At 43.6% G+C, this 22,011-nt stretch overlaps 2 protein-coding genes across 5 annotated transcripts in view; one reads left to right on the top strand and one right to left on the bottom strand.

Annotated features, from left to right (window-relative positions):
* Positions 1-6,682, top strand: part of fancl (FA complementation group L) — a 16,550-nt gene extending 9,868 nt beyond the window's left edge. For all 4 annotated transcript variants that reach the window (XM_090239829.1, XM_021610766.3, XM_090239823.1 and 1 more), the window contains 7 exons: positions 1,036-1,186; positions 1,368-1,451; positions 2,342-2,387; positions 2,625-2,706; positions 3,195-3,311; positions 3,606-3,677; positions 4,062-6,682. In XM_090239829.1, the coding sequence (XP_090095955.1) occupies positions 1,036-1,186; positions 1,368-1,451; positions 2,342-2,387; positions 2,625-2,706; positions 3,195-3,311; positions 3,606-3,677; positions 4,062-4,097 (588 nt within the window). In that variant the 3' untranslated portion in view covers positions 4,098-6,682. The remainder of the gene's footprint in view (positions 1-1,035; positions 1,187-1,367; positions 1,452-2,341; positions 2,388-2,624; positions 2,707-3,194; positions 3,312-3,605; positions 3,678-4,061) is intronic.
* On the bottom strand, positions 3,838-22,011 carry vrk2 (VRK serine/threonine kinase 2). The gene is made up of 15 exons (XM_021610750.3): positions 21,668-22,011; positions 21,137-21,288; positions 20,775-20,830; positions 20,381-20,450; positions 19,224-19,311; positions 18,917-19,025; positions 18,598-18,690; positions 18,276-18,408; positions 10,300-10,420; positions 8,806-8,864; positions 8,083-8,282; positions 5,733-5,864; positions 5,336-5,506; positions 5,067-5,219; positions 3,838-4,779 (listed from the first exon to the last, which is right to left on the bottom strand). The coding sequence occupies exons 2-15, from the start codon at positions 21,264-21,266 to the stop codon at positions 4,309-4,311; spliced, it is 1,986 nt and encodes a 661-aa protein (XP_021466425.3). The 5' UTR covers positions 21,267-21,288; positions 21,668-22,011; the 3' UTR covers positions 3,838-4,308.

The raw sequence follows: 22,011 nt of genomic DNA, 5'->3' as shown, positions 1-22,011 counted from the left end.
TGAAGAGGCCTAATTGAGGCACTCAAGGAGTACTGAGCGGATCTTAGCTTTCCACAGACACACACTCTTACATCCTGCCACTCAAATCCAGCAGGAATTCAATTACCAAGCCCCCTTTTACTGGGTCCACTGTATTTCTATGGAGCCATAACCATAATCACGCCACTGGCATTAATTGGCCAGTAATTGCGGAGTCTCTGCACCTGTGCGATGCTAAATTGTGTGCACTGTGCTGGCACAATGACCCATAATTTTTGGTTCATTTCTCTATTTTTTTTGTATTTTATTTTTTTTCTCCCTCATGTCGGATTTCCTGGGACAAAGCTAGTCTAATAAAATAGTTAAAGGGAATTTGTATTTTTGAGCCTGTGCCTGCATTAAATGCTAAATAAAGAGTCAAATCATTTTCTAAATCATGTTTGTATATAATGTTTCATCTTCACCTCACAAATCTAGGCAAAAATATTTTCCTAACCGTTAGGTGTAAATTGTGGTTATTTTAATACAAATAAACTTATTAGGTTACACGGGTCATTCTCTCCAAGGTCAGACCTTTTATAGATGCCAATTTTTCTGCAAATCCTTACCATTTAATGTACATGGGTATAATGATACAGTGTCTTCAGAAAGTATTCATATCCCTGGACTTTTTCCACATTTTGTGTTACAGCCTGAATTGAAAATTGTTTAAACTGAGATTTTTGTTACTGGCCTACACACAATATCAAAGTGGAATTTTGTATTTAGACATTTTTACAAATTAATTAAATATGAAATATGAAATTTTTTCTTCTACTTTGACATTAAGAGTATTTTGTGTCAATTTTTTTTAAATAAAATGGATTGAATTATATTTTAATCTCACTTTGGAACAACAAAATGTGGGAAAAGTGGTGTGAATACTTTGAAGGGACTGTTAACTACCGGTAATTATAATTTCTCAGTTAAGATAATTCATTTCTTTATTCAAAAAGTATCCACCCACACATTTGAACCCTAGTTTAGGTTGTCATACCGGTGTTCTGTTCCCCACAGAGTTCTCTGGGTCATGTTCACACTCAGTTCCTGCTGCTTCTAGAGTCTCTGGCTGAGTTTTGGGCGGTTCTAGATGAGATCGATGAAAAGACCTGGGTTCTAGAGCCAGAGAAACCCAGCAGAGCCGACACCATGAGGAGGATTGCCATCGGTAACGCACACACAGACATCAGACATGCAAACTCACCAACTAGAGACCTCTATAGGCCATAATTAACCCTCATGCACACTGAACTAAACAACAGACCACTACTGCTACTACCTATCACTTTTATCTTTGTGTTGTGGTCAGCTATTCCTCGTCTCCAATCACTGATTAACTATGTCTGCAGCAAATAACGTGTCCATAAAAGTGGAGGTTGACACACAACACCCAAAGATGTTGCCAGAGTGCTGCCTGCTTGGAGCGGAGCATGGTAGGTGAAAGACTATACTTATGGTTGTTCCTTTTTTTAAATGTTTTTTTAATCGATAATGTATATGAAATGTGTACCCTATATTAAATGACGGCACACTGCCATGTTTAAATTTATTTTATGCATCCTCCTGTTTATTAACTGATCTGACTCAATTTGATAAGCACATGTAGTATTGAGGAAACCTGGCTTCCACCTACCCTTATTCTATCATATCTGTGATCACAGACAAAGGAAAGCTGTATTAAAAAGGAAAGCTGATGAATGTGTACTACCCAACAAAGTTTTTTACAACATAATCATGCTTTTGATTTGGTACGAGTAGGAGCGGACCAACCAAGGTCGAGTTTGTTCTATTTAAGTCCTAACAATTGTTGCCAATTGTTTCTTTAAATCCAAGGTCATGCTTGGCCAACAGTGCCACACAGAACTCATTGTTGGTTGCCTAGCAATGCTATTAAACACACACTGCTGTCGCCAAGACTGAGGCAGGCAGCGACCCTCAAATAGATGGGGTCACGCAGAAATATTGCTTTTTGCATTTAAGAATAACAAACAACAGAATGCAATGATGGCTGTACACAAAGACGAGGCTCATGGGGTGGAACGGACTAGAGCAGAGCGTTTATGTGGAAGTTATTGGAATATTTCCTCTTTGCCTGACTCTCTGTCATCAAATATGAAGAGCTGTTTGTAAGAGCCTGTGTGCTGCATCCAGGAAAACACTTGACATCACCCCAAATTAGATGTGGGGCGATGTTTTCTGAAATGCATTGAAATGCACAAAAACGACTGTTAAATCCCCCTGCAAGTGTTGTGTATCTCTAAACCTCTCTTTTTACAATGTCCATTTGGAATTCACAACTTGTGTGGGTTATTTTCCCCTGCAGTGGTAACACCTTTGAGGAACAAGCTGAATGCCAACATGCATTTATGGTAAGTTAGGTAGTCAGTAATTTGGATACAGTCTACTTTTTGGTATTATATGTTCCATACAATGAGATTCTAAATTAACAGTCTTCTATGCCATTTCAACGTGATAGCATTGGTCAACATTTCCTAGCTGGGAGAGAAAGACATATTGGTCATAATTGCAAACTTCTCTTCCCTCCGTCTCGCCCTCATTTGCATGTGTTTAATTAGTGTGTGAAGGAGCTGTTTTGTGTCTTTCAGGAACCCGGACTGCAGCATCTTGCAAAACCTCCGGGATGTTTTGGAGATAGAATTCCCATCACCTGCCACCCACGAAAAATCTGTACGTTGCATTTCCCTGTTTCAAACACCAAGCCCTCACAATTACCTCTGCCGAGGAATCGTGTGTATAGAAATATATTTTTATTTCTGGTCTTTTTTGTTTGCTGAGGTGGGTGTGCATCCCCTTTAATTGGGTTGTTTACAGATAAGATCATTAGAATAACAAAGATGGCAGAATCCTCGGCACTATCGAGATCGCTTTAATCACACCCCCATTTATCTCTTTGCCGCCGGATGGGTTGAAAGGGCGCCGTGTTTATCCACTGTCGCCACGGTGATTAATGCCTCAGCATCATTAACATTCCGAAGAGCAAAGTTTACTTTACCAGATGTTGAAATTGTACCTGCCATCCTCTTTTTAATGGATCGCTTGGAGAGAAAAAGGGCTTCTCGTTACATGAAAAGAAATATGCAAACAGAGAGAGGGAAGGGGGACACTGGTAGAGAGGGGATAGACAGGAGGAGAGCTACTAAGAATGTCTCCTGTAGAGTTTCAGTGCGGAGTGTGGGATCTGTTACGCCTACCGTCTGGAGTCGGCCATTCCTGATCAGGTGTGCAACGACCCTCGCTGCGGCCAACCCTTCCACCAGGCCTGTCTGTACGAGGTAAGGGACACGAACACAACTATCCTACCCAATCAGTAGGCATGTCTGTTTTACAAAACACTACACACTATCCAGGATAAGACATGCATGAATTTAAAATAATTTGTTATAAATTCATACAAAAATAGTTGTTTTTTTTTAAACGTAAAATTCATTTCAAGTGTTTGGCTTCTTTGCATTTCTCTAATCTTGCCACTACAGGCACAAGGAATTGGTCAACTTCAATTTGACTAGTTCCTGTTAGTTAGTTTGACTAGTTTTAGTTTGACTAGTTCCTGTTCGGTTTCTCTCCAGTGGTTGCGTGGACTACCTTCCAGTCGCCAGAGCTTCAACATAGTGTTTGGAGAGTGTCCCTACTGCAGCAAGGTATTTCAAGCCGCCATATGGCATTAAGACTCACTTTACAGTTGATGTCCTTCTTAAAAAGGTCATATACCTTATATAGTCTTCATATAATGTGTCATTCATAAAGTTTAAAAAAGGGTAATATAGAGCGCTGTTCATGCACAATAATAAGTACATTGAATATAGCAGATCACATTTAGTAGTGTGGAGGTACCATGTCCTTGGTTAGTATATTATACAACAGTCACGCATAAATCACACTGGGGATTTTCTATAGTCTTAGAGGTACAGTTGCAAATCACAATAGTTTTTTTTTTTAGTAATTGATACAGCGAGCCTGTTTTGACATTTGCAAATAACAATGTAGTCCATGTTAAATTACATTTTTACTTTTGTTGTTTACAGCCCATCACAGTGAAGATGTCCACCCAGAAACCCTGAGAGCTGACTGAAGCCTGGGCATAGAGCTATAAGGTTTAACATGAGCCTCAGCAAATCCATAATACATCTCATCTAATGTATATCGTCTCACTCACGTCATGACACTATAGCAAACTGGAGTAAGAGTTGGGGATGATGCAAACCTAAAATAGGCATGATGAATAGGAAACAACAAAAAAGCTCAGAGTTGCAGGGAAAGGGCACCAAGTCATCATTCAGGACTGTCAGTCAGAGTGAATAGAAAGGCCAGGGACAGGAATAAGACCACCAAGGCACTACAGTACAGTGTGACATTACAGCCACTCTTCTGTTTGGGAGAAGGCTCTGCTCTCTGGCCATGGTCTTTGTGGCTGTATTCCTCCCACTCACCACAGTCATATATGTGGATGGGACTTTCCCAGTGGTCAGATTCTGGGGGATTGTGCTTATTACTCTTACCCCCACACCGGTGGTCATGGTTGAAGATTTCTGAACCATCCTCTTTGTACAGATGTTTTTCCCAGTGTGTCTGACTGTGGTCCTCCCACTGGTCATCATGTGTTTGACCCAATTTGCTTATTGTAGGGGTTGTACTCTCTCTGGGTTGGAACAGTCTATGGTTGACTTGTGGTCTTGAGGTCACAGCAACACCGTCATCAGCAACTATTTTCCTGACGCAACGTTTGGTTTGTGTTGATGTTTTCTGTTAGGGGATAATTCACACATTTGCTTGGGTTTCTTCCATTGACCTGAACTTTTGTAACAGCCGTTAATGTGAAATTACAACAAAGGCAATTTAAAAAAAATTATAATCACAATTTTAAAAAGTGATTTATTTTGGGTTTGAACTTGCTCTGATAAAACGTATTTCATTATCAGTTGGGCGTCAATGTAAAGTAGCTGGTCATTTTGTCCATTCTTGTAAAACCAGTTTGACAACATTCTAGTAGAATCCTGTCAATATTGCAGGACTTAGTGCCTTGGCCTCACCGCCTGTTCTGGCTGGGGCTTGGATTTGGGTGGTCCTCTGATGTATTGAGACGGCACAGGTCTGGGTCTCTCCATCTCCTCCTCTTCCTCACTCTCATCATTCTCCACATATACAGACTTTGGTTTGGACGACCCTCTAGCTCGTCCTGCTTTCTGTGGGGAAAAGATACAAGAAGACCGGATTGAGATTTCACGTGAAGCTAGCATGCACTAGTTTATGACAACATACTCCTGGACATTTCCTGCTTGTGAATTCACTAACATCTTACCCCATGTTCTGACTGGGGGTTGGATACTGGTGGTCCCCTAATGTAGCGAGATGGTACAGGCTTGGGTCTCCCCTCTTCAATCTCCATCTTTTCTTCATCACTGTCATCCTCCACATATATAGGCTTTGGTTTGGAGGCCCCTCTAGTTGCAGGTTTAGCCCTGCCCGCTTTCTGTGGGGAAAGGACACCGGAATAATTATTTCATGTGACGCAAACGAACAACTGAATGAAAACATACTTTTACTCCTGTTGTCAACACTTCAGAATAAAAGGGCATTTCTCCATGTGTGTCCACTACTGTACATTCCAATACATTTATTTTTGGGTCATATTGTTCTAAAACCAGTTGCAAACAGCTCAGTAGTAAAGTTTAGTGAATCCCGTTTATAGCCAACACCTTTACACCCTTGGGTGGTACAGGTTTGGGCCTCGCTTCATCCAACTCCATCTTCTCATCCTCTTCATCACTCTCCTCATCCACCACAACTACGGGCTTTAGTTTGGATGAGCCTCTACCTCGGCCTGCTTTCTGTGGGGAAAGGATACAGGAAGAGAGGGTGAGGGGCTTAGTAAGAGGCTTGCATGCAACTGTTTCTGATAGTAGAAACTTGCTTGATTCTCCATTGACCAGGAGAAGGCCACCTACTGTGTTGAAGACGAAGCATTGTTCACTGAATTATTCATTTGTCTTTGAATGATGAAGATAAATAATAATACGGGAGTCCGTACAGGACAAATGATGGGACAACGACTAACTACCTATTGGATATCATGAAATCAGGGAGGAAAAAGGAGTAAATAACAATAGAGTAGGACAGACACTGAAAGCAGCCTTTTACATGACCCCTATTAATTCGACTGACATTTACTCACTTTCCAAACCTCCAAAAAGTGACTTCTATTTGACTACAGATCCAACTGCCCAGCAGTTCAGCATGGAAATTAGAGAAAATTAGAACAATTATGGCTGCTGATCCTCTGCCCCTGTAAAGTGTGTGTCATCAATCGCCTCAAATTGGGCTGTTTTGGCCATCTGCGGGTCAAGTTAGTCACCATTGGAGGCTCAAGTGATTCCAGTAAATTCCAGAAAATCACCACCTCTCCGCTCCAGAGCCTCTTGAGGGGGACGAGGTGTGCCTCCGTGGGGGTCAGGGGCAAGTTGACCCCCTTTACTGCGGTCAAGATCCCCGCCAGGCATTTAGAGAAGAAAATGTGATTCACCTCTACACCGCTATGCAAAGAGCCAGAGAGATGACATATTTGGTACAGTCCAATTGAAATGCACATATTTGATGAGAAATACTTTCTGGAGTGTATGTGTGTTGTAAATAAAGACCTGGATTTGTGGCTGAGGCTATCAGTGTGTGTAGATCTCCCACACTGCACTGGGGCTCCCGACAGACCCACACACAGACACCTCACCTCTCCCAGAGGGTTATAAATCAGAGTATAAACAATGAACATGAAGTGAGTAGCCATCTGGTCTCCATTACTCTCCCCTGACCTGCACTTTACCCTATCCAGCTATATTAGATACTGAACAAAAATATCAACAACATGTTGGTCCCATGTTTCACACACACACACGACTTATTTCTCAAATTGTTTACATTCCGGTTAGTGAGGCTTTCTCATTTGCCAAGACAATCCATCCTGACCGGTGTGGCATATCAAGAAGCTCATTAAAACAGCATGACACACAGAATTATGACATCCCTTCAAATTAGTGGATGCAACTATTTGAGCCACACCCATTGCTGACAGCTGTATAATTTATTTTTAATTTTTAAATCGAGCAAAGTGGCAACGTCTAGGAACAACAATGGCTCAGCTGTGAAGTGGTAGGCCACACAAGCCAACAGAATGGGACCACTGAGTGCTGAAGCACGTATCACGTAAGAATCGGCTGCAACACTCACTACTGAGTTCCAAACCACCTCTGGAAGCAACGTCAGCACAAGACCTGTTTGTCGGGAGCTTCATGAAATGGGTCTCCATGGCCAAGCATCCACACACAAGCCTGAGATCACCATGCGCAATGCCAAGTGTCGGCTAGAGTGGTGTAAATTGGATTCTGGAGTAGTGGAAACGCATTCTCTGGAGTGATGAATCACGTTTCACCATCTGGCAGTCCGACGGACGAATCTGGGATTGGCAGATGCCAGGAGAACGCTACCTGCCCGAATGCAGTGGCAACTGTAAAGTTTGGTGGATGAGCAATAATAGTCTGGGGCTGTTTTTCAAGGTTTGGGTTCCAGTGAGGAGAAATCTTAATGCTACAGCATACAACGACATTCTAGACGATTCTGTGCTCCCAACATTGTGGCAACAGTTTGGAGAAGGCCCTTGTTCCTGTTTCTGCATGAAAATGTCCCCATGCACAAAGCGAGGTCCATACAGAAAAGGTTTGTTGAGATTGGTGTGGAAGAACTTGACTGGCCTCCAGAGCCCTGACCTCAACCCCATCGAACACCTTCAGGATGAATTGGAACGCTGACTGTGAGCCAGACCTAATTGCCCAACATCAGTGCCCGACCTACTAATGCTCGTGGCTGAATGGAAGCAAGTCCCCGCAGAAATGTTCCTTCATCTAGTGGAAAGCTTTCCCAGAAGAGCCTATTTAGCCTACATTTGTGAGTAGATCTGGATGTGTGCGATTGATTAATTGACGGATTGATTAATAGGTGTACATTAGGGGTCCCCAATAGGCAGTTTTCTGAGCAAGGTAATCTCTCAACTACTCTCACCTTGCCCCTGTCTGGCCAATCAGACCCTCTGGTGGAGGAACCCCCTGACATTGCTCCTCGTGGCACAGACAGGTCCAGCCTTCCCTGGCCTCCGCTCACTCTCGGTCCCGCCTCAGACAGCAGCTCTCTCAGCCTCTGGTAGTCCGGACGTTCCTCATACTCCAGAGCTTTGACACTGAGCAGGAAACTGGCCAACTCATCTGGGAGAGGAAGAGGGACAAAAGAGAGAGAATGCGCAATAGTCCCACTCCGACGTATCTGTGATGTTTTAACACTGGCTATGTGCCGTGTGGTCTGCGTGTTTCAGTACACAGAAACCGTCACCCCTTACTGCAACTAACATGTCCAGCTACCTAGTGTACCCACACACACTGTGGTTGAGTGTGTATCACACTCATATACAATAGGGTTGATGCATGTCCTGGGCCTTATCTGTGGCGACCAGCCCGGCCCTGCCTCTGGAGGAGGTGCAGAGAATCATCCCAGTCAGTCACCACCATACATCACATAGCCATAACCTCACAGAGACGTGACCTCTGTTTACAGTACCAGAGATAACAACAATGGAGTCTAAGACATCTCTCTGGGATGGATAATGGAGTTGTGGGAACATATTTCAAAAAACCCTCTTAAAAATGTTTCATTCCCTTCTGGGACAAAGTGGTGACTCTGGAGTCTGACTACTGGACAAGTACTGACTGGTACGGAGGCTCTCTCACTCACCTGTGCAAGCTCCACCCACCGACAGCTCCTGCACCGAACCAGGTAGATTACCTATGAGTCTGGAAAGAGAAACAGGCATGAAATAGAGGGGGAGAGAGAAACAAGGGTTTAACTTAAAGACAGACATACTGTAAGGACAAAGTTGTGAAGGGTCTGTCCTATATCCGAGAGATATACTTTGTCAATTAGTGTGGACACAGGATCGAACATCTCATTCTAAAATCATGGGCATTAACATGGAGTTGGTCCCCCCTTTGCTGCTATAACAGCCTCCATTCTTCTGGGAAGGCTTTTCACTAGATGTTGGAACATTGCTGTAGGGACTTGCTTCCATTCAGCCACAAGAGCATTAGTGAGGTCGGGCACAGATGTTGGCCAGTCAAGTTCTTCCACACCGATCTCGACAAACCATTTCTGTATGGACCTTGCTTTGTGCACAGGGGCATTGTCATGCTGAAACAGAAAATGTCCTTCCCCAAACTGTTGCCACAAAGTTGGAAACCCAGAATCGTCGAGAATGTCATTGTTTGCTGTAGTGTTAAGATTTCCCTTCACTGGAACTAAGGGGCTTAGCCCAAACCTTGAAAAACAGCCCCAGATCATTATTCCTCCAGTTGGCACTATGCATTTGGGCAGGTAACATTCTCCTGGCATCTGCCAAACCCAGATACGTCCGCCAGACGGCGAAGGGTGATTCATCAGTCCAGAGAATGCGTTTCCACTGCTCCAGAGTCCAATGGGGGCGAGCTTTACACCACTCAGGCCGACACTTAGCATTACGCATGGTCATCTTAGGCTTAGGCCGTGAAAACCCATTTCACGAAGCTCCCGATGAACAGTTCTTGTGCTGACGTTGCTTCCAGAGGCAGTTTGAAACTCGGTAGTGAGTGTTGCAACCGGGGACATAATTTTTACGTGCTATGCGCTTCAGCACTCGGCGGTCCCGTTCTGTGAGCTTGTGTGACATACCACTTCACGGCTGAGCCGTTGTTGCTCCTAGACATTTCTACTTCACAAGAACTGCACTTACAGTTGACCAGGGCAGACATTTTATGAACTGACTTGTTATAAAAAAGGTAGCATCCTATGACGGTGCCACGTTGAAAGTCACTGAGCTCTTCAGTAAGGCCATTCTGTTTGTCTATGGAGATTGCATGGCGGTGTGCTCGATTTTGATACTCTATATACACACACAAGTATGTGGACAGGTGTATAACAAAGCTCAGGAAATATATATTTTGACACATTTAACCCCTTATTTTTGACACAAAACTACCTCCATATTTTATTTTTAACTGGTACCGGGTTACCTTCAGACAAGTCACGTGACAAACTGTAGCTCGGCCACCGACATATGTGGGTGTGGTGAATTGAAACGCGGTCCATGCAAAAAACAACATCCCTCTAGCTTAAAACGGACGTATTTTGAGGGGGATTTAACACTAAGGATCAATAGGAAGATGGAGAGGGATCCAGAGAGAGGGTGGTCTTTACCTGGTCTTGGCCTCTTGGACCTGTATAGGGTTCTTGAGCACAGAGTCCCAGGGCAGCGCCCCACACAGCCAGTGGAGCAGACAGAAGCCCAACACCTCCAGGTCTCCACGTCTCGATGGAGCTACACACAGACAGAAGATGATCAGAACCTGGTTTGGGAGGATAGAAACAGCTTTGTTTGAGGGGCTGTGTTTAGAGGGAAAACAGTATGCAAAGAGAGGGTAAAGAGGATGACAATTATGGAGGGAGTGTTAGTCTTTCAACTTTTCCTGTGCTCTGCAGACAGACAGGGCTTTGAGGGGAGGGCCGACATTTTATGTCAGTTTTCCTTCTTCTTTGGCCTGTTCCAGGAAACTGGATCCTTGTGACCTCTGACATGATTCAGACGCCCGCTGCACAGCCTAAACACACACACACACACTCGATTGCTCAAACACCCCCTCTCTAAGGCAGTAAAACACACATATCTACGCCCAAATCAATACCACAGGTTACAGAAGTCGACAGGGTGCTGTGCACTGGGGAGATATCTAAATACTAAATACTGATGATGGCTAGACATTAACCTCTAGACTTGCCTCGTTGTAAACAATGCCTTCCATCTAGTTTTAATACAAGGAAGTGAACAAACCCTGCACTGAGAAAGTGTCTTTATGAAAAACTGTGGGGAGTTCATCAATACGTCTGGATTGAGTGCATGTGAGGGGTCGAGCCCGAGGAGTTTTAGCAGCTCAATACTGTAACGGCCGTGCATCTCCGGAGAAATTACCCATCGACTGACTAGCTTCGTCAGAAGGAGAAATCTGGCTAGCATTGATCCCAGACAGTGTTCCCAATTAAATAGGCTGCTGCCACAGTGGCTGCCAGGCAGCGGCACCCAACAGGACAGCACTACTGGCTAGCCTAGAGACGGACAACAGGGGTTGGTTGGTTGTAGTTAGATGTGGGTTGCCACTGCGTCTGCCTCTGTTGTTGCCTTCAACATTTTTGTGATTAAGCCGCTTGTTTAAGTAATTTACTGAATCAATTATCTCAAGTGGAAGGTGTAAAGTACTTAAGTGTATAGGTCAGCATTACAGTATATTTGTTGCTGCCACTTCTAATTAAGCCATTGTTGTAAACAATTATATAAAGCCTCATTGATACTGAGAGGCAGATAAGAGGGAATAAAGATGAAAAACACAAGTGACACCAGCACTCAAAAACTACGCCAACTCCCACAGCCACAAAATAGATTAACAATTAAAAAGATCAACAACTACGTTAAGCACCAGTGGCGTGCTTTGACCATATTGTCCCTGTTCACAATAGCTTTTCCTTTGCTGTTTGGTCGTGTATTTATGAATCTTTCCCTAATGAGAAGGCAGCACACACACATACAGCGCTCTCTAACGCACCCACACATTCATGCATATGCTTGCGTGTACGCACACGCATTCATGCACGCGCACACGCTCATGCGTGCGTAGGCACACGGGTTTCTCTCTCCTATTGATATTCAGATTTTCACTCTTAACCCGCTCTTTCGGAATCTCCGTGTTCCAAAGCATCCTGCTCCAATAGGTGATAATTAGCTCAGAGTTCAGTGATGCATCACTCTGTTCTATCTCCACCCTTGTCATGGCAACATCTACCTAGCGAGGGTGATGATATAGGTAAGATGGGAGTGTGGGATCTTGAGCAAAAAGTAGTTTTATAGCTCGTCAATCTGCATGCATCTCGATTTCCATTTGACCCAAAGGAACTTACAACGTGGAGGTCAAGTAAGACCAGCCATCATATTTAGCCACCTGGAATATAATTCTGGTTTGTTTATCAACTGTAGACAAAAAGGGAAACGTTACCTGATTGACTCATTCCAATAGTAGAGTACTGTAGGCCTAACAGAAGTTATTACAAAGGACTGATGATTATAAGCATAAACACATACCAGACAGTTTACCAAAAAAAATGGATCGCTCCTAGACAGTGAGTCACGTGGCCATGGCTTGCTATATAAAGCACGCACAGGCATTGAGGCATTCAGTTACTGTTGGGTTGAATGTTAGTGGGCAAAACGAGTGACCCAAGCAACTGAGCGTGTTACGATCTTTGGTGCCAGGTGTACCAGATCAAGTATCTCAGATAAGGCCGGCCTCCTGGGCTTTTCACGCGAGACAGTGTCTATGGTTTACAGAGACTGGTACGACAAACACCCATTCATTAAATACAGTGCCTTGCGAAAGTATTCGGCCCCCTTGAACTTTACGACCTTTTGCCACATTTCAGGCTTCAAACATAAAGATATAAAACTGTATTTTTTTGTGAAGAATCAACAACAAGTGGGATACAATCATGAAGTGGAATGACATTTATTGGATATTTCAAACTTTTTTAACAAATCAAAAACTGAAAAATTGGGTGTGCGAAATTATTCAGCCCCCTTAAGTTAATACTTTGTAGCGCCACCTTTTGCTGCGATTACAGCTGTAAGTCGCTTGGGGTATGTCTCTATCAGTTTTGCACATCGAGAGACTGACATTTTTTCCCATTCCTCCTTGCAAAACAGCTCGAGCTCAGTGAGGTTGAATGGAGAGCATTTGTGAACAGCAGTTTTCAGTTCTTTCCACAGATTCTCGATTTGATTCAGGTCTGGACTTTGACTTGGCCATTCTAACACCTGGATATCTTTATTTTTGAACCATTCCATTGTAGATTTTGCTTTATGTTTTGGATCATTGTCTTGTTGGAAGACAAATCTCCGTCCCAGTCTCAGGTCTTTTGCAGACTCCATCAGGTTTTCTTCCAGAATAGTCCTGTATTTGGCTCCATCCATCTTCCCATCAATTTTAACCATCTTCCCTGTCCCTGCTGAAGAAAAGCAGGCCCAAACCATGATGCTGCCACCACCATGTTTGACAGTGGGGATGGTGTGTTCAGTTGTGTTGCTTTTACGCCAAACATAACGTTTTGCATTGTTGCCAAAAAGTTCAATTTTGGTTTCATCTGACCAAAGCACCTTCTTCCACATGTTTGGTGTGTCTCCCAGGTGGCTTGTGGCAAACTTTAAACAACACTTTTTATGGATCTCTTTAAGAAATGGCTTTCTTCTTGCCACTCTTCCATAAAGGCCAGATTTGTGCAATATACGACTGATTGTTGTCCTATGGACAGAGTCTCCCACCTCAGCTGTAGATCTCTGCAGTTCATCCAGAGTGATCATGGGCCTCTTGGCTGCATCTCTGATCAGTCTTCTCCTTGTATGAGCTGAAAGTTTAGAGGGACGGCCAGGTCTTGGTAGATTTGCAGTGGTCTGATACTCCTTCCATTTCAATATTATCGCTTGCACAGTGCTCCTTGGGATGTTTAAAGCTTGGGAAATCTTTTTGTATCCAAATCCGGCTTTAAACTTCTTCACAACAGTATCTCGGACCTGCCTGGTGTGTTCCTTGTTCTTCATGATGCTCTCTGCGCTTTTAACGGACCTCTGAGACTATCACAGTGCAGGTGCATTTATACGGAGACTTGATTACACACAGGTGGATTGTATTTATCATCATTAGTCATTTAGGTCAACATTGGATCATTCAGAGATCCTCACTGAACTTCTGGAGAGAGTTTGCTGCACTGAAAGTAAAGGGGCTGAATAATTTTGCACGCCCAATTTTTCAGTTTTTGATTTGTTAAAAAAGTTTGAAATATCCAATAAATGTCGTTCCACTTCATGATTGTGTCCCACTTGTTGATTCTTCACAAAAAAATAGTTTTATATCTTTATGTTTGAAGCCTGAAATGTGGCAAAAGGTCGCAAAGTGCAAGGGGGCCGAATACTTTCGCAAGGCACTGTATATTGGTCACATTCACATATTTAGCATTTGTTATTGCGGTGTAGCAAAATGCTTGTGTTTCTAGCTCCAACAGTGCAGTAGCATCTAACAATTAACAACAATACACAAATCTAAAAAGAATGGAATTAAGAAAAATATAAATATTAAGACGATCAATGTCGGAGTGGCATTGACTAAATACAGTAGAATACAGTATACACATATGATATGAGTAAAGCAGTATGTAAACATTAAAGTGACTAGTGTTCCATTATTAAAGTGGCCAGTGATTTCACATCTATGTATATAGGGCAGCAGCCTTTAAGGGGCAGGGTTATGTAGCCGGGTGGTAGCTGGCTATTTAACAGTCTGACAGCCTTGAGGGAGGCAGTGTGCCCCCGGTGATGTGTTGGGCAGACCATACCACCCTCTGGAGAGTTCTGCGGTTGCGGGCTGTGCAGTTGCCGTACACTGTCTGTGTAGGTGGACCATTTCAGCATCTGTGATGTGTACCAGGCGGTGATACAGCCCGGCAGGATGTTGCATCTCCCCCACACTGTCTGTGTAGGTGGAACATTTCAGTGTCAGTGATGTGTAGGCCGAGGAACTTGAAGCTTTCCACCTTCTCCACTACTGTCCCGTCACTGTGGATGGGCGTGCTCCCTCTGCGGTTTCCTGAAATCCACCATCAGCTCCTTTGTTTTGTTTACGTTGAAGGAGAGGTTATTTTCCTGGCACCACTCCGCCAGGGCCCTCACCTCCTCCCTGTAGGCTGTCTCGTCATTGTTGGTAATCAGGCCAACGACTGTTGTGTTGTCTGAAAACTTTATGATTGAGTTGGAGGTGTGCGTGGCCACACAGTCATGGGTGAACAGGGAGTACAGGAGGGGGCTGAGCATGCATCCTTGTGGGGCCCCAGTGTTGAGGATCAGCTAAGTGGAGGTGTTGTTTCCTACTTTTACCACCTGGGGGGCGGCCCGTCAGGAAGTCCAGGACCCAATTGCACAGGGCGGGGTTCAGACCCAGGGCCTCAAGCTTAATGATGAGATTGGAGGGTACTACGGTGTTGAATGCTGAGCTGTAGTCAATGAACAGCATTCTTACATAGGTATTCCTCTTGTCCAGATGGGATAGGGCAGTGTGCAGGCAATTCCATCGTCTGTGGACCTATTGGGACAGTAAGCGAATTGAAGTGGATCTAGGGTGACAGGTAAGGTGGAGGTGATATGATCCTTGACTCGTCTCTCAAAGCACTTCATGATGACAGAAGTGAGTGCTATGGGGTGAGTCATTTAGTTCAGATACCTTTGCTTTCTTGGGTACCGGAACGGTAGTGGACATCTTGAAGCAAGTGGGGACAGCAGACTGGGATAGAGAGAGATTGAATATGTCTGTAAACACTCCAGCCAGCTGGTCTGCGCGTGCTCTGAGGATGTGGCTAGGGATGCTGACGGTGCCGGCAGCCTTGCAAGGGTTAACACGCTTAAATGTCTTACTCAGTAATCTGTGATTGTCTGTAGAGCCTGCCACATACTTTGTCTGTCCACTTTGTACTGACGAATGCTGCCTGTTTGATTGCCTTACAGAGGGAATAACTACACTGTATTTGACCATATTCCTAGTCACCTTGCCATGGTTAAATGTGGTGGTTCGCGCTTTCAGTTGAGCGAATGCTGCCATCTATCCACGGTTTCTGTTTTGGGTAGGTTTAAGTCATGGTAGAAAAAAGATCTCCTACACACTTCCTGATGAACTAGGTTACCAAAGGGAGGGCCTTATAGGTATTTCGAAAAGGTGAATAGCAGTGATCTAGTGTTTCCCTAAGCGAGTACTACAGTCAATGTGTTGATAGAACTTTGGTAGCATTTGCCTCAAATTTGCTTTGTTAAAATCCCCAGCTACAATAAATGCGCCTCAGAATATGTGGTTACCAGTTTGCATAAAGTCCAGTGTAGTTTGAGGGCTGTGACTATAACCAAAGGTAATTCTCTTGGGAGGTAATACGGTCAGCATTTGATTGTATTCTAGGTCGGGTGAACAAAAGGACTTAAGTTTCTATATATTATCACAATCACACCATGAAGCACACACCCACACCTTTCTTCTTTCCGGAGAGTTCTTTATTCCTGTCTGCGCCATGAACTGAGAACCGAGCTGGTTGTATGGACGGGGACAGCATATCCCGAGAGTGCCATGATTCTGTGAAACAGAGTATGTTACAGTCCCTGATGTCTTTCTGGAAGGAGATCCTCACCCTGAGCTCGTCTACTTTATTGTCCAAAGACTGAACATTCTAAAGTAAAATACTCGGAAGCGGTGGATTGACTACAAGTCCACTCCAAATACCTCTTCTTTGCCGGCGCCGACATGGAGCAGCCTCTGGGATAAGTTTAATTGCCCAGGGGGTACGAACAAAGGATTCAATTCGGGAAAGTCATATTCCTGGTTGTATTGCTGGTGAGATACCGCCACTCTGATATCCAAAAGTTATTTCCGGCTGTATGTAATAACACAAAAACATTCTGGGCTAATAATGTAAGAAATAACACCCCAAAAACAAAATACTGCAAAGAAGCAGAGCGGCCATGTCTGTTGGCATCATTACATTGACAGTCCAGTGGGCAAAAACAGCTCGTTGATGAAAGGTTGAAGGAGAACGGCAATCGTGCAAGTTAACAGGCAGGCCAAACAGACAAATAACGGCACAGTACAACAGCGGTGAGCAGAATGGCATCTCGGAACACACAACTCGTTGATTCTTGTCACGGATGGGCTATTGCAGCAAATGACCACACTGGATTCCACTCCAATCAGCTAAGAAGCAGCTCCAGTGGGCACGCAAATCACCAACACTGGACAATTGAGGAATGGAAAAACATTGCCTGGAACAGGAAGTTCAGTTTACTTGAGTGGCCAGCACAGTCCCCAGACCTCAACCCAATAGAACATCTTAGGGATGGCACTTGCTGTACCACCATCCAATCTGCAGCAATTGCAATTGAATAATTCAAGCTGTTCTGGAGGCAAAATGGGGGGGGTGGGGCAACCCGATACTAGATGGGTGTATGTAATAAACTGGCCAGTGAGTGTATTTTTTCATCTTACCTACTTTAGTTTGTAGAAGATTCATGACCCCTGGGCTATAGAAGCAAAGGAATGATACACCTATACAAGAGCTTCTACTGTTAAGCGAAGACCAAAAAGTTGGAATGAGGACCATATGCAACAACATACAGTATATGTGACATGAGAACAAATTGCACTAGATGACAGTGTGTGTGTACTTCTATGTAGGTCTGTAAAAGAACAGACCGGTGTTTAAACCAGTCCTGTGATTTAAATGTCATTCCTATCCAACCTCTTATTAAATTAAATTCACAGCCATAGATCAACGACTCGGAACATGTTGAAGCATGTTCCGCCTGCCACATTTTAGCTTGTATGCAACTGAATTACATGGGCCCAACATACACCTCTTGATTCAGAGAACCGAACATAAAAACACAAGCTCAGCATGTTAACCCCCACCACCCTCTTCACTCTAAAAAAGATTCAAATTGACGGGTTTGCCTTTATCAATAACGCTGACTAAGCATCTTGTCTGTTTTCCTTCATATGGACAGCATTGATTGAAACAGTTACATGGCGATTAGGGAGTCTTCGCCACACTCGTTCAGCATATCGAACTCGGCACCGTCCTCCGCTCTTAGCAAACAGAGGTTATCAGTGGCCAGTCCCGCTCTAACCAAACATCAAAGCCTTAATTAATGGGGGATGAATACACGATGCAGGTTATGACTTTAGCTAATTAGGGGATTTTTTTAATGGAGTCTGTGTCGGGGAATACGAGGCCGAGAGAATCAATGTCCAATAAAAAAGGACCATGTACGCAATTTGCCAGCTAATGTGTTCCCTACTGAGGGCGGTTTTATAGCAAGGAACGAAGGGGGGGTTCACTTTATGCATTGATAAACAAGTACACTGCCAACTGAAAGATACAGTAACGCAGTTAGTATACATCCACACGAGATCATTGACCACACAGTCAAGACAAGTGAGCTATTGTCCACCAATTCTTGTATGTTTACCCAGAAACCTTGCCCTTTCACTACACAATAGTTGTTGCCACCTGAAACTATGAGTGTTCATATCAATGAAATCCCACTTTACCGACTCCATTGTGGGCATCTATGCTGGTGTACTCTATGGTTCCGTTGTGTCCCTTTTTTGGGTTCTTTTTGTACTCTTTGTGTACGCCGTCTGGGCTGTACCTGTAGGACAGGCCGTAGTCAGCCAGGTACACCTGCAGTACAGGGAATAAACAGACAGTATGTGTAGATAACAGTCAGCCCACCTACAAGTAAAAAGCTTAACATATACATTGCTCAATGTTAATATAGCTAGTAACGGTCTTCTGCGTATGTTTTATACACAGTACAAGAAATGCCTTGAATACGCATGCCTACTGTTCTGAGACAGTGCTAGCGCTTACCTTGTCAGGGTCTGTGTGACCAAGCATCAGGTTGGCAGCCTTTATGTCTGCGTGGACATACTCGTTGTCATGGATATACTCAAGCACATCCAGCTGTAGGAAGACAAAGAGAAGGTGAAAACTTTACATTCCATCTTGGAAGAGGATGTTTTATTAATATTATTTTATTGTGTTTTTTATGTTTACTTTAGTTTATTTAGTAAATATTTTCTTAACTCGTATTTTCTTAAAACTTCATTGTTGGCTTGTAAGTAAGCATTTCACTGTATTCGGCGCATGTGACGAATACAATTTGATTTGAACAGAGGAAGGGACTCACCAGGACACGTCCTAGCTGTAGTACTGTGTGCTTCTTCAGCTTGCCACCATTTCTCTCACACACCTTCTGCAGGTCACTGCCCAGGCGGTCCATCACCATGAACCTGTACCTGAATTGTAAATAAGAATTTGTTCTTAAATCGAGTCACCTGGATAAAAACTGTACATGGTACAGGGCAAATGTCAAGGATAAGAGGTAAAATCATCTCTGACACACTTCCCAACCACAAAGCAAGGGATTATTAATGCCTTCACCATGACCATCATGACCATCACTACACCAGTCAGTGTAGTGGCTCCAGTAGTACCTGGTTCCGTTGTGTTCTGCCAGTCCTGATCCCCAGTATGCAGGGATCCCCAGAAAATCCAGCGTCTTGCTCCTCATCCACCTCTGCACTGAATCAACAGCAGAACAGAATTACAAGGGCCAAAAATGGTATCTCACATACTATATTTAGGGAAAGGGAGATACCTAATCAGTTGTCCAACTGGAATGTATTCAACTGAAACCTGTCTTCCACATTTAACCCAACCCCTCTGAATCAGAGAGGTGTGTCTTCAGCACCCTGCCCCGCTCAGGGACAGAACAACCGGTTTCTACGTTGTCAGCTCGGGGATTCGATCCAGCAACCTTCCGGTTACTGGCCCAACGCTCTAACCACTAGGCTACCTTTTCACAACGTATTTTCACCAGTGCAACGATTGCACCTATTGTTTTTCTATAGAAATAATGGACACAATAAGAGTGCAAAAACAGATATTTGCTCTTTAGCATTTTTGTTTTATGAATTACTTGTTGCTCTCAGTATTTACCTTCATGCCATTTTGTTTCATTCCCTCTGAAAGGTAGCAGGTGCACAACTGGTGCTGAGCAAATATGGCCAAGTGCCCAAGATACGATCCTAGAGGACCTAAGCCTTTGGTCTTAAAAGTGGTGCAACAAATTAGGACGCGATGTGGTTTTAATGACTGTGGATTCAGGTTGGACTGTCTGAACTGTTCACAAAAACACATATGACCACTTAAAAACAGAGGAAATAATCATGCACTTCTAAATCACAGACACAGAAATGCACAAAGTGAACAGGAAGCCTGTCTTGGAGTGCTGGCTGGCTCTCCACCAGACTGGCAGGTGGTCAGGGGCCCAGCAGAGGAGCAGGCATCATTATGTGGGATTGGGTCCCTCTCTATGAATTAAGAGCTCAAACAAGCAGGGAAGGGGCTAACTGCCACTGAGGTGCATGTTTGCTTTGGCTTATTAATTACACCAGGCAGCAGTCTTGGGCACTTCATCAGCCAAGTACACTCCCGCTGCATTGGGCCTGGCCACTCAAATAAGATGTAGCCTAAAATAGGTTTGGTTGTAACCACACAGTATGTAGCCTATATTGGACATAGGCTATGAACTCTTGGTCATATTTCTGCTACATCATGATGTTGACTGATTGAATTTGTTGATACTCACTGTTCTCAGGTTTAGCTGCCCTCTGATAGAACTTGAGCTCAGAAAACAGAGGACCATTCTCATGGTACTCCTGCAGACAATGAAATAAGAGGGTGAAATATGAGGAAATGTGGAAATATAAATGCTGAGAACTGTTGCATGTGACTGCCGTACAATTATAGGTTTATTTATTAGCATATTAACACAGCAGTTCCTTATTATACCTTCCCATATCCACGAAAAACCCAGTAAGCAGAGAGCAAGCGAGAGAGAAAGAAAGTGAAAGAGAGTTTCACAGCAGATTATTGTGGTTAAGTCAAACTGTCGATCACATCTGGAGTTCTCTGAACAAATGGCAAAGCGTATACAGTGATAGAAATGCCCTGACTCACAACACAGCCATCCCCGTACTCACCACTTTAATCACAAAATGAGAGTCCTCCCCAACAGGCATTTCCATGTCCTGCGAAGCTGAAGGAAAAAATGGGAGAGAGAGAAAGGTAGGAGATGGGAAAAAAGGGAGGGAGGGAGATATGGTGTGTGAGAGAGAAAAAGAGGGGAGAGAAAAAAACAGAAAAAAAACAGGGACACAGATAAATAAACCGTGATAAACATGACAGTAATTTGGCATCAATCAGATGTACTCCAGTTTTTATGCTCCGTTGGTAATGCTTTACACCCAAATCTGTGATTCCTGGTAAAATAAATTGGGATGCGTGTGTTTATTTGAGAATCTGTGATACCTTGACGGATTGACATACTCGTCTGGTTACTTACCTAGGTAGATCAATCCAAAACCTCCTTGGCCAATAATTCTGCCCAGTTTCCATTGCTTCTTCTCAGTGTCGATCAGTGTAAACCCGTCTGGTAGGGGTGCAGGCAATGCTCGTTTCCTAGGAGGGGCCATGGGGCTAGCCAGCAATATGAACCTATTTGGGCGTAAAAGAGAGTCAAGTTAGTTGGCTGGCAATAGTAATTTATGGTACAGACAGACTATTGACATGTGGTCAACAGATGCAACTACAGCCACCCAACTAGCTTGCAAAGTAGAGAAATGCTATATAGTCCCGTAATAAATCCAGAAACAAAACTGAAAGTCAGTTAAATCTGGAAACTGGCCAGCATATTAGCTAGCTAACGTTACCTAGATAGCTACAGCAAGCTAACGGACTATATCGAATAAACTAGCTAGCTCTCCCTACATATAACTAATTTAGCTAGCTAGCAAAACCATATATTCAACGTGTTCTTAGCAAGATACCTAACTAGAAATCTACTATAAAAATGAAACATCTGGCGATACATTACCATTAGAGTTTGGATAATTTTCCGTGAAATGTCTCAAAGATCTAGGAAGCGATAGATTTGGATATTCAACCGCCAATTAATGCTATCTAGAGGCGGAACGATGACACAGCATGTGCCGTACAGGTTCACACTGCTGTCAGTCACCTTTAAAACGTCTGACCTGGGATGCGTTAAGTGGAGTGCAACGTTACAGAACGTTCTGGTAAAACTGTATAGAACAGAAACGCTATGTCATTTAGATTAGGCCAGGGAGTCGCATCAATTTAATTGATATATTTGTAAGAAAGACACGTAGGCAGGCGGCCAAATTACGAACGTGCATAAAGATAAAGATGGCAGAACGC

The sequence above is a fragment of the Oncorhynchus mykiss genome, chromosome 1 (assembly GCF_057628025.1).
Source record: "Oncorhynchus mykiss isolate SJ-2025 chromosome 1, ASM5762802v1, whole genome shotgun sequence".
Classification (NCBI taxonomy): domain Eukaryota; kingdom Metazoa; phylum Chordata; class Actinopteri; order Salmoniformes; family Salmonidae; genus Oncorhynchus; species Oncorhynchus mykiss.
Note: the sequence above shows the minus strand (reverse complement) of the source record. Positions and strands in the feature narration are given on the sequence as shown.

Bases quoted from the DNA above. Each gene is read 5' to 3' on its own strand.
- vrk2 (XM_021610750.3), bottom strand. From the start codon at position 21,266: ATGGCCCCTCCTAGGAAACGAGCATTGCCTGCACCCCTACCAGACGGG. The intron at 10,421-18,275 runs GTAAAGTGGGAT...GTCTGTGTGTAG, and splicing joins AGATGCCCACAATGGAGTCG to CTCCATCGAGACGTGGAGAC. The intron at 5,507-5,732 runs GTGTTGGCTATA...CTTTCCCCACAG, and splicing joins TACCACCCAAGGGTGTAAAG to AAAGCGGGCAGGGCTAAACC.